The sequence below is a fragment of the Hirundo rustica genome, chromosome 9 (assembly GCF_015227805.2).
Source record: "Hirundo rustica isolate bHirRus1 chromosome 9, bHirRus1.pri.v3, whole genome shotgun sequence".
Taxonomy (NCBI): Eukaryota; Metazoa; Chordata; class Aves; order Passeriformes; family Hirundinidae; genus Hirundo; species Hirundo rustica.
Window position 1 is genome coordinate 914,113 of NC_053458.1, and position 16,380 is coordinate 930,492.

At 52.3% G+C, this 16,380-nt stretch overlaps 1 protein-coding gene across 1 annotated transcript in view; it reads left to right on the top strand.

Moving 5' to 3' along the window:
- The window catches only part of LRRC7 (leucine rich repeat containing 7), a 60,605-nt gene that overhangs the window by 29,878 nt on the left and 14,347 nt on the right, over positions 1-16,380 (top strand). The window contains exons 12-17 of the mRNA XM_058421748.1: positions 987-1,086; positions 2,372-2,496; positions 5,432-5,632; positions 11,220-11,331; positions 11,530-11,710; positions 12,610-14,287. Coding sequence (XP_058277731.1) covers positions 987-1,086; positions 2,372-2,496; positions 5,432-5,632; positions 11,220-11,331; positions 11,530-11,710; positions 12,610-14,287 — 2,397 coding nt within the window. The remainder of the gene's footprint in view (positions 1-986; positions 1,087-2,371; positions 2,497-5,431; positions 5,633-11,219; positions 11,332-11,529; positions 11,711-12,609; positions 14,288-16,380) is intronic.

The window sequence follows — 16,380 nt, forward strand, 5'->3', positions numbered from 1 at the left end:
CCTGCCTTGGAGAAAACTCATTTCTGTGCCTTTGAAATCGGAGGGGGGCTTCTCCTTGCTCCAGGACTCTGCTTTACGGCAGATACTCCGTGGGATTCTATTTTAAACCGAATTATGCAACAGGAACCCTGAGAAACGCAATGGTTCCAGCAGCAGCTGAGCCCTAAAATAAGTCTGAAATGTACATTTAGTTTTAGAGCTGAGCCAAAAATGTGAAAGATTAAAAGGGGGGGGTGGGGGCGGTATAGAAAATTATGATTAAATTTTAATGTGTTAAACAAGGATTCTTGGGTTTTTCGGGTTTTTTTCCCTCTGATGTCCATTTTAAAAATTAACATCTCCTGGCTGGTGCAGCCCAGGCACAGAACACCCCCAGCCCTTTAAATACACAACATTTCCCAGCGTTTTGACTTTCCCGTGGCACGGCGTGGGCTGATCCCCGTTCTCTGGGCTGCGACAGTCGCTCCTGGATCAGAGTGACTCTGGATAGGGCAAAGCAGTGACCAAAATCCCCCAGCAGGGATTCTCAGGGAACGCTCCATGGGAGTCCTTGCACCAGGTTTACTCCCGGGTGAACTGACAACCAGCAGGAATTTACTCCTAGAGTAACACTGATAGTATTAATGCTATTGCTAGAGTTACAGCACTATTACTGTTAATAGCAATAATAGTTATCTAGAGCACTAGAGTTATTAATTTCCTCTTCGTTAGGCCTGGCTTAAAATGCATCCCAATTCAACGGGTCTGTTCCCTGACCCTTTTCCCTTGGAGCACCCAGGCAGGATTCCTGGGGATGACAGAACGGTTCCTTTCTGCTGGGAATGTCGGGAATTGCAGGAGTGAGGAAGGGGAGAGGAGGCTCCCCGCTCCTCCCAGCCCACGGGGGTTGGTTTTCCAGCCAGCCCCGGATTCCCTGCGCAGGGGAGGCTGGATCCTGCCCCGTTCCCGGGAATTAACTGACGGCTGTGTGTTCCCGTTCCCTGCAGTCCAAGGCTCTGATCCCGCTGCAGACGGAGGCGCATCCCGAGACCAAGCAGCGCGTGCTCACCAACTACATGTTCCCCCAGCAGCCCCGCAGCGACGAAGGTAACGACAATCCCTTCTGATCCTAAAGGAATCCCCGCTTCCAGGTCCTAAATCAGCTGAGAGAATTCCCCATTCCCATTCTTTAAAAGCTGAGGGAATCCCCCCTTTCTGATCTTAAAGGGATGAGTGAATCCTCCCTTCCTTCCAGAGAATTCCTCATTCCCATTCTTTAAGAGTTGAGGGAATCCCCCCTTTCTGATCTTAAAGGGATGAGTGAATCCTCCCTTCCTTCCAGAGAATTCCCCATTCCCATTTTTTAACAGCTGAGTGAATTCCCCATTTCTGTCTGTGCTTCTGGGATCCCAACTCATCACTCCCACAGAAAGCTCCTCAGACCTCACCACCCATCCACACAAATCCCGTTCCCCATGTCCCTTCCTTCTCCTGGTCAGGAATTAGGATTTACTCAGGGTGTTTGCACCCTGTGTTGTTACGGATGAGGGATTTTTCCTGCACTACACAGTTTAAGGTAAAGCTCCAGCAGCTCCTTCCACGGGCAGGGCAGGGAATTCCAGAGGGACAGGAAGGTCCAGCCGTGGCTCCACTGACGCTCCAAGGACACAGGGACACCCCTGGATTTGCCCACATGGGTGAATCCTGGTGTTCCCAGGCTGTCAGGTTGACATTTTCTGACTGACGTTTTCAGATTGACATTTTCTGATTGACATTTTCTGATATAAATTTTCAGGTTGACATTTTCTGACTGATGTTTTGAGATTGACATTTTCTGATCGACATTTTCAGATTGACATTTTTTTAATTTACACTTTCAGGCTGACGTTTCCTGATTTTCATTTTCTGACATAAATTTCCAGGCTGACATTTTCTGACTTACGCTTTCAGACTGACGTTTTCTGATTTCCATTTTCAGACTGACACGCGCTGATTTACCCTCTCGCACCGACGTTTTCTGAACTCCTTTTTATTTTCAGAGAGGCTCTGCACGAGCAGTCTGAGCCCAGCTCTGCGTGTGCACACACCAGGAATTGTCGGCTCTGTCCTGGGAATGTCCAGCCTCGTGGTGTGGAGGCTCAGGGCTCCCAAATTTGGCTGTATTGAGGCTTTGCTCCTGCCACAGCTCCGCTAAATTCATATTTTCACACTCCCCCTCTGCTCCAGGGCTGCCCCTAACCCTGGTGGTGCTTCCCACCACTCTCACCCCACTTTTCCCCATCACTCTGGGACGGTTTCTCAGTCCCCTTTGTCCCCCCCCCACATTTTCAGACAATCGCCCAAGTGAAAGTCTGTTTGCATCACCCCCATCTCCCTTTCCAACCCCCTGCAGATTTCCAGTCAGACAGTGACAGTTTTAACCCCACTCTGTGGGAGGAGCAGAGGCAGCAGAGGATGACTGTGGCCTTTGAATTCGAAGACAAGAAGGAAGAGGAGGAAAATCCAGGGAAAGTTAAGGTAAGGACTGCTGGATTTACCCTGGGGTTCATTTCCTGTGGACAGGGATCAAAGGCAGGTCTTGAACTTCTTTTTGTGTGTGTTTTAATGTCAGATTCCTGCTCTCTCCCAAAGGGAATCGAGACAGAATTACTGTCCAACCCCAGATATTTAGGAATATTTGAATCCCACCTTCCTCTCAAAGTAGAAGTCATCGAGGGCTTTGCAGCCTCAAGGAGTGTGCCGTGGAGAGGGCATCACTTGTTAAAAAATGAGGTTCAAAGCATGAATTTCCTCCCCCAGCTCTGTGAAATTCATGAGCTCTCCGTCAATCCCTCAACCAGCTGCATCTGCAGGAGGATGTTTTCCAAGCCTGTCAGCCTTTACACGGCGTGGAAATGTCTCTTTCTTGGGTAACGTAAAGGAATTATCCCACACTCCAACCCTGTGAATTTCTAACTGTGGTAGAACACCCAAGGCGAAATGTAAGGTCAGGGACAAAACCATCTGAGGAGATTTAAATCAGATTTCACTTCTAAAATCAACACTTCCCTCATCGACAGCAATTTAACATTCCATTGAAAAGCCGGCGGAAATTCTTGGTTTTTTCTTTCCAATATTTTTCCCGGTTGGGAATTTCTCCCCAGCTCCTGTGCCCAGAGCTAACGGACTCTTCTGCTTTAGTGAAACAGAAAACGAAGCCAAAAGCAGCCTTCACCTCTCAATAAATAGATTAAAGTGGAATTTTACCCTGGATGGGTTGCAGGTTTATGGGTCATGCATGGAAAGCAGCATCTGGGAAAGTTTCCTGTTGTTCCACAACTTTTGTCAGCATTTTCCCTGGGGGTGACATGGCTGGAGGTTTCCACACGAACCCTTTTAGCAGTTTCACCAGAGCTTCAAGGGACACATTTAAATAAATTTAAATTCTCAGCAGGCAGCAACCACCAACACCGCAGCAATTTACAGCAGCAGAGGAAGCTTCCACTTTTTATCTCTCATCAAACTGAACCTTCAGGCAGACGGATGTTAAAATAGATTTGATAATTTGGGATTGTTCAAATTTCCCTCGAGGATTTTGGACTTTGAACGTTCTCCCTTTGGGGTCAGGCTGCTTTTGGTGCAGGATTGGAGGGAATACGGATTTCCTCTGGGATGGTAAATGTGGGTCTGCATCCCAGTGCGGTCCCCCAGCACAGCTGCAGGAGTCTGGATGTTTGATATTAACCCTCCCAGGGAGGTGAAACTCCTGCTGAAATCCCTGTTTGTCCCATCCCAGCCTCCAGTTCCTTCTCCCTGGCTGGAGTTCCTGAGGATTTTTTCTGTGCCTTTCCCTCAAACCATGGCCTGGGCTCTGGGAGACACCGAGTGCCTCATCAGGCCACCCCTAAACACCATTTCATTCACCCACAGCTGAAGCAGAGCTTTAGTGCTGCTTTCCAGACTTGATTTATCCCTTTCTGCTGGAATTCTTTATTGGAAGTGACATCCCACTCATAGATTTCAACATTTTCTGTCCCGCTCCGTGATGTTCATTCTCTCCTGGCTCGGATCCGGATGCCAGCACTTGATACAGTTTTATTTACCAAATCAATCATGCTTTTGCCTCTGAAATATTCCTACGGGCAGACCATTTGCAGCTGAACACAAAACTGCACTTTTCCTACTCGTTGGGAATTTAAATCCAGCAGCTGTGGCAGGGAGCTGTTAAAAATCTGCTCCTTTGTGAGCTCACCTACACCATGAGGTAAAATCTGCTGTGTGGTAAAAATTCCAGATCCTTTTTCACCTGGAGGAATTCGAGGTTTCCCAGCCTCGTCACCCCGGCACGCTCCGGGAGGCTTGGGAAGCTGGGATGTGGGGTTTTCCAGGGAATCTGTGGGTCTGTCAGTCAGCCAAAGCTCGGTCAGGCCTCGGGGACCCTCTGCAGAGCCCTGGGTGTGTTTCCCTGTGCCAGAGAAGAGTCACAGACACCCGGCTGTGTGTGAACATCATCCGTCTCCAGCAGCAAACGGCTCCCGGGGGATCAGCTCCTGCTCTCAGCCGCCGTCCATAATTCAGATTAATTGAGCGCACGGAGCGCGGCTGAATGAATTCTGCGGGAGTTTCCAGCGGGATTGTTTGGGGAAGCCTGGTGGAATGTGCCAGAAACAAGTGTGGAGCTACCAACACCCTCCCAGGGCGAGGGGTGGGCTGCAGGGAACCCTTCCAGCCCCTTGCTTTGTGTCACTGGGATTGACACCGATGCTGACAAAGAGGGAATGAGCAAATTTCAGTCCTGAGCTCCTCAAACTCCCCCAGACAGACCAACCAAGCCGTGAGGAAAGTGCCCTCAGCCCAGCACTGCAACCGAATTTTGGGTTAAACCACCCCAAAACCACTGCAGAACCCTCGAATTTCGGCTGAAATCCTGCCCCAAACCACCACAAATCACTAAAATTTGGGGTCAAACTCATAAAAGCTCCCCAGAACCATCCAATTTGGGGTTCAAATGTCCTCAAACCCCCTAATTTGGGGTCAAACCTATGAAAGCTCCCCAGAACCCCCAAATTTTGGGGTCAAATATCCCCAAAACCCCAAATTCGGTGTCAAAGCCCCCAAACCTCCCCAGAACCCCAAAATTTTGGGGTAAAACATTCCCAGAAAAACCCAAGGATCCCCAAATTTGGGACCCTCAAACCCCTGGGACTCCCAAGTTTGAGCCAAACCTCCAAAACCACCCCAGAACGCCCAAAAGTGGGATAAAATCCTACCCAAAATGCCCCCAAACCCCCAAATTTGGGGTTCAAATGTCCCCAAATTTGGGGCAAAATCCCCCAAGCGAACACCAACACCCCCAAAATTGGGGTCCAGACATCAGCGGCCTTAAAACATCTAACGGGGTTAAACCGCGCTCTGTTTTCACTCCGCGTTTCCGCTTCCCTTCCTGATTTCAACTTTCCCCGCGGCTGCCCAGGTGGAGATAAACCTCAAGCGTTACCCCACGCCGTACCCCGAGGATCTGAAGAACATGGTGAAATCCGTGCAAAACCTGGTGAGCAAACCCAGCCTGGGCGTGCGGCCCGAGAACGCGGCGCCGGCCGCCAACGCTGACCCCACGGGCAAGGACAAGTACGAGCACAAGTGGCCCCTGACCCCCAAGGAGATCTCCGTGGAGGTACCGTAAAGGATCCTTGCTCCTCTCCGCAATTCCAGATTTTTTTTTTTTTTATTATTATTATTATTTTTTTAAAGGGTTTTGAACCAGCCTCCCAGAGGATGTTTTGATCCGCTGGGAAGCTCAGGCCTCGTTTCGCCTCGTTTCAGGTTTTTGTGTTGAGCCGCTGGGTTGCGTTCAGGTTTAGGTTGAGTTGCTGGGTTTCTTCCAGTTTTGGGTTGAGGTGCTGCTGAATTTCTGGGCTGAGATCTCCCTGGATGGGAATTTTGCTGTGGATTTGTCCCAGCGCTCTGTTAAACTTCGGTGAGGTGAGGCCGGCACGTGACAGGAGGACGGGCCCAGGCACCATTTCCATCCCATCCCATTTAATCTCCTAAAATCCACCTGGTTCTGTCTGGCCCTGCTGTGCCAGGAGGTTTTGCCCTTGGGATTGCCGTTAGGAGCAGGAATCCAAATAACCCAGCCCAATTAACCCTTAATGAAGGCAGCAGGAGAGCTCCTTCCACTGCAGGGAGCAGCCCTGGAGGGTGATTCCCAGTCAGCTGCAGAATCCAGCTCTTCCTGGAGTGTTTGCCAAGCACAGGGACAAATTCTGCCCCCAGGATTAATTCCCAAAAGGAAAATTCCTAAATCCTGCTGGAGCTTGGTCCCACCTACCCCACCAAACCTGTGTGCAGGCACCTTTCAGAAACGAGGGAAATCCCTTCCCACGGGAGTCTAAAAGCTTGGAGAGGTCTGCAGGAATGCCAGCACTCCTGAAAATGCTTTAATGCTGGGAAGAAACAAATGAGGAAAAAAGATTTTCCTTCTTTTTCACTCCTTTGTTATCTGAACGTTGTGATAAACTCCTTGTCCTTGAAATGTCCGTGGCCACCCCTGTGTGCAGGAATTGTTCTCCCTCAGTTTTCCGTGTCTTTGGCACAAACATTACACATTCAGCTGTGGCTGCTCTCTCAGGGCTGTGTTTTATTTCCAGTTAAACATTTTCATTCCTTATAAAAAAACAACTCTCCAAAGTTTTCTCTTCAGCCTGGCTCCAGAAGACCTCAACCCTAGGCACGATTTCAATTAGGACTAAAATACTGAAGTTAAACATTTAATTTCAACTACAATAGTTAAGTTAAATCACTCATGTTCTCATCTAAATGTGAAATCTCCAATTCCACCGTTATTCCTCTTTACTCATTGAATTCTCACTGTGTAAATCTGGTCCTTGAACCAGCTGGAGACTCAGGCCACGACTCTTGACATTCTGCTCTTGCTGCTGAATATATCGAATTTATTTCGTATTATCTACTGTTTGAACTTGAATATTCTCAACAGCTTTCCGTGGGTTTTAGTTATCCCCACGCGTTTCCATCTGGAATTTGATCCACGTGGCCTGGCAGAGGTTTTAGGTGTTCGGTCTCGTGGCTGTGGCCGGCGATGTGGCCTCCATAAATCAGCGGTTAGTTAATACTCGTTAAAATAAATGTCAGATTTTTCCGTGGAAGCACCAGCATCCCACTGAGCCGAGGCCCAGCAGGGTCCTGGGAGCTGGAAGAGCCCGGGAATGCATCCCCAGGGAGTGGAAGGAAAGAGGAAACGGCAGCGACACCGTGACCAGGGTGACTCCGGAATGCGGCTGGGGAGATGGCCCGGGGTGTGCGTGGGGACACGGGAATCTCACAGAACTCCGCAAAAAAGCGCTGAGCTGCTGCAGCCAGAGCCCAGGGGGGCTCCTGAAGTGCCACTAAATGTCACTGAGACACACAAAGCAGTCACACGCAGACAAGAGATTTCGCAAGGCAGAGGTCCTTTCGATCTCAGCTCCCAGCTGAGCGAGCTGAGAGAAGAAGAAGAAACCCCTTTGTTTATTTTTTTACTTTTTATACATTTCTGGGTCTAGCAGAAGATTGGCTTTTTGGGGTTTCCACCCCTCAGCTTCAGTGGCCAGACCAATTGTCAGTTACAATTGTTTTCAGGTTAGAAATACGCAAACAAAGGACAGAGAATAAAAAACAAAGGATCTGTTTATATTACATCTGTGAGAAAGGTAGAAAACTGCTCTTAATATTGTACAGTAACTAAAAGATCTGACTCCATTTATGAAAATCAAAAGGCTAATAAAGAAACTCAAGAAAACCAGGGTAACAACTAGATAACGGGATTGCAGTTATTCATCCCTCACTGTCCCCCAGAGCAGAGCTGGGAGCTCCCCCTGTTCCCCCTGTTCCAGCGAAAATGAGATTTCATCTCCTGTGTCGTGTTGGTGGAGATGAGGGGAAACTTTTTCAGATTTTAATTTCCCCGTGACGGAGTCAAGACTGGTACCACAACTATTCCAGCAGCTGAAGAAAAGAGGAGGGATGTTCTTGTCCTCCCCAGACTCTGGGAGGGGTTTTTAGCTCTAATCAGGGAGGTGCAGATACATTTCCCTCTCCCTGGCTTCCTGCACAAGGATAAAACACACGGGAAGTGCGGGCGAGGTGCAAATGGCTTTGCGAACAATATTGGCCTGATTTCAGTTGTAACCCGTTAAATAAAACATAATTAAGCTCCATTTGCTTTGCAGATAATTAGCAGACAGGCTCAAGCCTGGAGTTGAAGTGCACTTTGAAATTGCAGGTGTGTTGTGATGTAGCTAAAGGCTGAAGGCAGCTTCTGATCCCAGGTAATTGAATTTCAGGTGCAGCGCTCACTTTTCATCCTCAGATAAACTGGTTTCTGATCTCTTTTGGCTTTCCCTGCAATTAAGTTGCACGTGTCTCTTCAGAAACTGTTTCTAAATAATGAAAGGGAGCATCTGGAATGAGGAACTGAATGAGGAGCTGCATTTCAAATCCACTGTACCATCCTTCACCTCCATTCACGATAAGCAAACAATGTCTTGATTAATCATCAATTAAAACAAACCTCTTCATCATTCTAATTCTCTTTGAAACACCTGAGCTTTGGCCAAAGAGGAGACTGGGATTATTTAGGGAGTTGTGCTGCCTTTTCTCGAGAAACAATGAGGGACATCAAAATCAGCAAGTCAGGCCTTTAGAGTTCCTGTTCTTGGTGTGCTTGCACAGAGATCATCCCACATTTCCTCTGCCTCATCCCTTCCCAGAGCCCTGGGCTGCTCCAAGGAGATTCCAGGAGTCTGGTCATTCCAAACATTCTGCCCCTCCGGATTACAGTTTGTGATGGGGACACGCAAAGCAACCACACGGAGACGAGAGATTTGCAGGGCAGAGCTGTTCCTCCGAGAGAGCCCAAGGCTGAGCCAAGCCCAGAGCCCCTCTGCCTGGTTATTTCTTACTTTTTATACATTTGTGGGTCTGGCTGTGGATTGGCTTCTGGAGTTTTCACCTCCCAGCCCAATGGCCAGAGCAGCTGTCAGTTACAATTGTTTTCAGGTTAGAAATGTGCAAACAAAGGACAGGGAATGAAAAACAAAGGGTTTGTTTATGTTACACGTGTGAGAAAAGGCAAAAACTGCTCCTAATATTGTACAGTAGCTAAAAGTTCTGGCTCCATCTTATGAACAATCCAAAGGCTTTTAAAAACTCAGAAAAACCAGGGTGACAACAGCTTAATGTTCTCGTGTTCTCAGCCCGAATATTTGGTGACATTTCTCTTGATGGTGGTTTTAATGGTTTGTCCCAGGTATTTTCTCCTCACCACAGCTCTCTGCCCTCCTCCTGCATCCTTCCCCAGTTAATCCTGAGGAATAAATCCTGAGGAATTATCTCCAGGCACCAACTCAACACAATTGCATTTATCTCTTCCCTTTCTCCTTGTAATTCTCCTCCTGTCAGTGACCTTTTTGTTCTTCAGCTTGTAAGAAGGAGCTCCTCTTAAAGGGAGTGGAATTAAATGGAGTGTGGTTTGGGGTTTTCACAGCGCATTTCACATATTCACAGCGGATTCACAAATGCCAGGGCAGTTCTTTCAAAAGTGCATTGGTTTTCTGTTGGAGTAGCTGGGCTGAGGGATGAAAAGAAAAGGAAAATATTATAAAATAGGGAACTTTGTGCACCCCAAGTTCACCATCTTGTCAAAAACAGAACTGCTGGGCCTTCCTCTCCTCCAGCAGCGGGGAGGTTTAAGCCTAAAACCCCTGGAAGTTTCACGGCACAATGTTGGGATTCCAGGTCCAAGATAAAGAAACCAAAGAATCCCCCGGGAGCCCCTTGCCTGAGCCTGGGAACGGCCCGAAATCACCTCTGGAAGGGCGGGGCAGGGAGGAGCAAGGCCAGAGCTCCGAGGTACAGCCACACCTGGGCCGCCCAGGTGGAGAACTCACCCTCTGCACCGCCCTGCACCCACCGCAAAGGCGTCCCACCAGTTTGTCCACCTGCACCGGGAAAGGGCTGCGGGGGTCACCGGGCACGTGTGGAGCACCAGGGATTGAAATCCTCTGCATGGGGAAGGGAGGGCTGGGCTGCATCGCTCCGTGTGGGAACCGCCATGGAACTGCCTTAAACACCAGCCCCGAGGGCGCTGATCAAACGGAGGATGACTCTTCTGGGAAGGTCCCGCCTCCGGTTGAAGGTCAAATACAGAGGGTGTGAAATAGCCCCGGTGTGAACAGAATTAAATTCTCCGAGGATAAGCCACAGGGCAAACCCTCCTACAAATCTCTGCCACTACAAAAAGCGGTCAATGGCAGTAAACCTCTGAAAGGGTTCCCTCCTTGTAAGTAAAAACAAGAGAAATTTTAAAACACGGCAGCATCATGCATTCTAGCAATGCAGATTTGGCTTGGGTACTCCAGTTGAAATTGTTCCCCTGATTATTTCATCTCTCCCTATTGCCCTCCCCTCTCCAAAGCCACTGGAGAACCTTTACAACCTGTCAGGGTACAGAGATCCTCCTGTGTCACCCATCCCTGTCTCCCCAGGACCCTCATCCTCCTCATCTCTGAGCTCTCTGCAGGGACCAGGAAGGCCCCAAAATTCCCCTGGGTGCCTTCCTTCCCTCCTTGCCACCCAGCGGCCAAAATCTCCTCATTTAAATTTTCTCTTTCTAAGAGTGAGTCCCGTTTTCCTCCCCCAGTTTAACCGGGGTTATTTTCAGCCCACGTCCTGTTGCGGGGCCTGTGTGAAGGTCAGGTGTGCTGAACTCTCAGGCAGAAGTTTATTAAACCCAAATCATTTTAATTTAGCCACAAACTCCTTCGAGGCAAAGCCGTTTTAATTAAGCACAGCTCCAGGGACAGCTGAATCTCGGGAAGGCCTCACCAGAAATAACCGAGCCAGGAATCCTCCCTCCTGAAATACCAATTGTTTACACTCAATTTGTGTTTATTTCCTTCCACTGGCAGCATTTTTGTTGACCTTGACTTCATCAAAAATGTTTGCGCGGCCTCGATGTGCCTTGCGAGTTCCATCTGGTTCGTCCACGCTTCCGGAACGAGCACGCCACCCTAATTTTGAGGAGGATTTGTGCAGGATTAATTAGAGCTTTCTGGTGACTAATTAGCGCGCTGCGCACTGCCCGTGCGGTGGGCTCGGGGTGTTTGGCGATGGTCACGAGGAGAAGGCTGCGAGCTGTCTGCGTGCCGCGGTTTGAAGCGTCCCCGTTCCCTGTGCTCACTCCGCCTTGTTGTGTCCCTCAGGATGCCTTCGGACATCCTGGCAGCGAGATGAGGATAGGGGAGCTCCGTCCTTCCATGCCCGAGACGCCGCTCTACCCTCCCAAACTCATCCTGCTGGGTAAAGACAAGAAAGGTACTGATGGATTTGCGGCCTTTGAGATGAAACCGTGCCATGGGGATGTCCCACCTCTGCTTGCAAACCGTAGCCCGCGGACGTTCGTGCGCGTATCCAAACCCGATCCAATGACAGCTTGAACTTAAAAAATGTGTTTTTCTGGTGTTTGGTTCCCGAGTGCCGCCCCCTGAAAGCGTTTGCTGTGTTTTGTTTCAGAGTCGACAGATGAGTCTGAAGCAGATAAGATCCATTGTCTGAATAACAGCGTTTCCTCAGGCACTTACTCAGACTATTCCCCTTCCCAGGCTTCCTCAGGGTCCTCCAACGCGCACGTAAAAATGGGCTCCCTGCAGACCACGGCTAAAGAAGCAGTGAATAACTCTTTGTGGGGGAACAGGTGTGACATCTTTCCTGACACAGCTTCTGCTTCCCTTTTGTCCCGTCTGGGCCCTCGGAGCGACCCTGGTAGGGCGTTTGGGTTAAAAAAAAAATCCACGTTTTTGGCTGTGCGGAGCTGGCCACCCTCCCTACTCCATAACCCCACAGCTGGTGGTTCAGCTCTGTGCCACCTCCAGGCATTAAAGCTCCTGGAAGTGGAGCTGCAGCCGCTGCTGCTGGCATCCCATTATTGCTGTCCCAGCTCCCTCTGCCCCTGGACCTCCAAAAAGGTTCTTGGAAAGCCAGAACCTGCACTGGGAACATTCCAGGACCAGCCTGTCCCCTCTGTGCCTGCCCTAAATCCCCTCACGCTGCTCCATCCACAGCTCTGCCCCGTTAAAGAGCTGGATGAGAACAGGCAAAAACCGCCTCTGGCATCTCTGGTTAAAAAGCGGAGCGGGGGAAGCTTCTGTTGCACTCATCCATTATTTTTACAGCAGGAAAATCTGTTCAGCGGGATTTCTGGGAACACAGCAAGGAGCCAGCCAGGCCTTTGAGTGACTTCTTAGCTTCTCCGTGTGTGTCCCGACAGAGTCTGTGCTCCAGGGCAGAAACCTGCTGCCACCATTCCCAGTGCCAGTGGCACGACATCCACAGAGCTCCCAGCAGTTTGAGAGTAGCTCAGTCGGTGCTAAAACCACCGAGGCGGGGGGGCAGGTTTGATTCCAGCCCTCAGTGATCCCTGCTGGGCCCTTCCAGCCGGGAATACTCCGTGATAAGAATTCCCGAAATCTCCCAGTGCGACCCTGCAAGCCAGAGCGTAGACGGGAGAATGCCGAACCGCTCTCCGAGGACGATGAGCGCTGACGTGCTGGCACAGAGGACATTTTATCTTGTTCCCTTCTCTTGTCTTTGCAGGCTGGCCCAGTCGTTCCCGCAGCCCCTGGAGACCAAGCCATTGCTGAGCCAGCGGGAAGCGGCTCCGGCCGGGAACGTCCCGGCACGCCCGGAGAGGCGCCCGCTGAGCGACGCCTTCGCCGACAGCTGGAACGATGGCTCCCACTACGACAACACGGGATTCGTGGCCGAGGAGAGCGCGGCAGAGAACGCCGGCACCAACCCGCTGCTGAGCACCAAATCCAGGAGCTCCTCCGCGCACGGGCGCCGGCCGCTGATCCGGCAGGACAGGATCGTGGGGATCCCCCTGGAGCTGGAGCAGCCCGCGCTCAGAAACACACACGACTCTGAAGTGCCTCCTCCAAACCCTTGGCAAAATTGGACCAGAACCCCCAGTCCTTTTGAAGACAGGACAGCTTTTCCTTCCAAACTGGAAAGCACCCCCAACACCAGCCCTTTGCCCGAGCGGAAAGATCACGTCAAGGAGTCCCCCGAAATGACGAGCACTTTCACTCCAGGAATTCCGTGGGAATACCACGACTCCAACGCTAACAGGAGCCTCACGAACGTCTTCTCCCACATGCACTGTCGCCCAGACCCTTCCAAGAACGTCATCTCCATCAGCAAGAGCACGGAGCGGCTCTCCCCCATGATGAGGGATTTAAAAACCAACAAGTTTAAGAAGTCGCAGAGCATCGACGAGATCGACATCGGTGCGTACAAGGTGTACAACATCCCCCTGGAAAACTATGCATCCGGCAACGACACCGTGGGCCCCCACGAGAGGGTGGACAAGCTGCTGGGCCCGGAGCACGGCGTGCTGAGCATGTCCCGCAGCCAGTCCGTGCCCATGCTGGACGACGAGCTGCTGACCTACGGCAGCGTCAAGGTGCAGCCGCAGCACAAGGCGTCCGTCACCAAGAAAGTCTATCAGTTCGACCAAAGCTTCAACCCCCAGGGCGCCGTGGAGCTCCCGGCCGACAAGCGGCTCCTGTCGCCCTTCCAGCTCAACGCCGAGTACCTGCCCCAGCCGGCCAAGAGCCTGCCCCAGGAGCTGGTGAGCCCGCGGGGCTACCGCGGCTACGCGCCCGTGGAGCCCATGTTCTCCTTCTCACAGGCCTCGGTCGGCGAGGAGCCGGCGGCCGCCCCGTTCCCCGGCCCGGCGACGCGCCCCGGCTTCCTGCGCAGGGCGGATTCGCTGGTCAGCTCGGCGGAGATGTCCGTGTTCCGCAGGGTGGGCGAGCCCCAGGAGCTGCCCGCGGCGGACAGGTACGGCCGGGCCCCGTTCCGCGGCGCCCCGGAGCGCCAGGGCAGCATGGCCGTGCCCGAGGCCCAGTTCCTCAAGCGCAACGGGCGCTACGAAGACGAGCACCCTTCCTACCAGGAAGTGAAAGCCCAGACTGGGAGCTTCCCGGTTAAAAACCTCACGCAAAGGAGGCCCCTGTCGGCACGAAGCTACAGCACAGAGAGCTACGGCACGGCCCAAACGCGGCCGGTCTCAGCGAGGCCCACCATGGCAGCTCTGCTGGAAAAGATTCCGTCAGACTATAACTTGGGTAACTATGGCGACAAGCCTTCCGATAGCAGTGATATAAAGCCGAGGCCTCCCCCTGGGAAGGGAAATGAGAGCTGTGCTAAAATGCCCGCTGACTGGAGACAACAGCTACTTAGACATATAGAAGCTAGAAGGTTAGACAGGGTATGTTTGGCATTTCTCTGCAATTAATGCCTTTAGTCGTGTGTTTCGCTCTGTCAAACGATTTGCACGTGCGGTGGTGACCACCAGAACCCCCAGGGATGAAACTCCCGCCGTGGTGTCAGAGGGATTGGCCCGCCGAGGGCCCGGGGGGTGCTCAGCTGGAGTGAGGGATCCCAGAAAATCCAGAGGCTCCTCACTGATGACGCCTCTTGGGACAGTCACCCGGGTGGTGGCTCCGGGTCCTGGGAAAATCCAGAGGTTTCACACCGGTGACATTCCTTGGGGCAGTCACTGGGGTGGCGATTCTGAAACCTGGGTAAATCCAGAGGCTCTGCCCCAGTGCCCATCACTGGGGTGGTGACTCCTGCAGCTCTGCCCAAAATTAGGAAGAACCCTGAGGTTCTCCCCTGCTCATTGAAGCGCTGCTGCAGCCACCAGCTCAGTAATGACCGAGAGCTTGGAGAGGTGCTGGGCACGTCTTGGCAGTAAAAGGGAATAAAGGAAAAAGGGAGTAAGTAATAAAATGTATTTTAGCTCTGGTGTCACTGTTAGTGCAGGGGGTTTAAAAGTGTCTATAACTGAGAAATATCCCTGGGTATCCACTGCCGCTGTTCTAATGGGAATGTGATCATTACTCCCTTTAGCTGTAGGAAGTTATGCTGATTTTCTTTCTATCCAAAGGGCACTTTAGTGCATGATTCAGTCATTACCTATTTAATGACCTAACCCACGAACCCGATTTACTCCGTGATCTGAAGTGGTTGTGACAAAATCCTGTGGTGAAATGCGTGAGAATCCATTGCCAAATGTGTCCATATACTGCTTTATGCTGGTGCCTCCTGGGCTCAGTGCTAATATTCTCCTTTCCTTCCAGTTGCCCGGATGCGATGACATTAAATTGTCCTTAGGGATCAAATGGGGAATCTTTAAAAAGGGGCTCCAAGGCCGGAGCGTTTTCCTCCCTCAGCTTTTCTCCTTGTGCTCTGTAAACGCACTGGAAACTGCCTCCTAGCCAGGGGTACCGGTGCACCCCAAGCGGGGCCCCTCCTGGTGGAAACAAACCCTCGCCAGCTCGGTTCAAGGAACATCTTTACGCTTAGTTCACAGCGTGTATGAAGGGCTCTTTTTTTTTTGTCCCTAAACCCCTGCGAGGCGGTTCCTGCTGGGTGCAGAGCTCCAAGGAGCTGGGCTGGGCTGCCCTGCCGGAGGCTGTGCTGGTGGCAGCACCTGGGAGCAGCTCCTGTCCCTCGGGTGGGCACAGCGCCCGTGTCCCTGCCCTGCCCAGGTGGGCACAACGCTGGTGTCCCTGCCCTGTCCGGGTGGGCACAGCGCCCGTGTCCCTGCCCTGCCCAGGTGGGCACAGCATCCGTGTCCCTGCCCTGTCTGGGTGGGCACAGCGCCCGTGTCCCTGCCCTGCCCAGGTGGGCACAACGCTGGTGTCCCTGCCCTGTCCAGGTGGGCACAGCGCCCGTGTCCCTGCCCTGCCCAGGTGGGCACAACGCTGGTGTCCCTGCCCTGTCCAGGTGGGCACAGCATCCGTGTCCCTGCCCTGTCTGGGTGGGCACAGCGCCCGTGTCCCTGCCCTGTCTGGGTGGGCACAACGCTGGTGTCCCTGCCCTGTCCAGGTGGGCACAGCGCCCGTGTCCCTGCCCTGTCCAGGTGGGCACAACGCTGGTGTCCCTGCCCTGTCCAGGTGGGCACAGCGCCCATGTCCCTGCCCAGGTGGGCACAACGCTGGTGTCCCTGCCCTGTCCAGGTGGGCACAGCACCCGTGTCCCTGCCCTGTCCAGGTGGGCACAGCGCCCGTGTCCCTGCCCTGTCCAGGTGGGCACAGCGCCCGTGTCCTTGCCCTGTCTGAGTGGGCACAGCGCCCGTGTCCCTGCCCTGCCCGGGTGGGCACAGCGCCCGTGTCCCTGCCCTGCCCGGGTGGGCACAGCGCCCGTGTCCCTGCCCTGCCCTCTGGCTTTTCAAGGAGCAGGACTTCCCCAGGGGTTGCCCCTCGGTGCCAGGCGTGCCTCTGGCTGCTCAGCCCACCCCAAATTCGGCCGTTTTTTGGGGGTTATTTTGGCAAAAAGCAAGACCTGTCCCGTGTG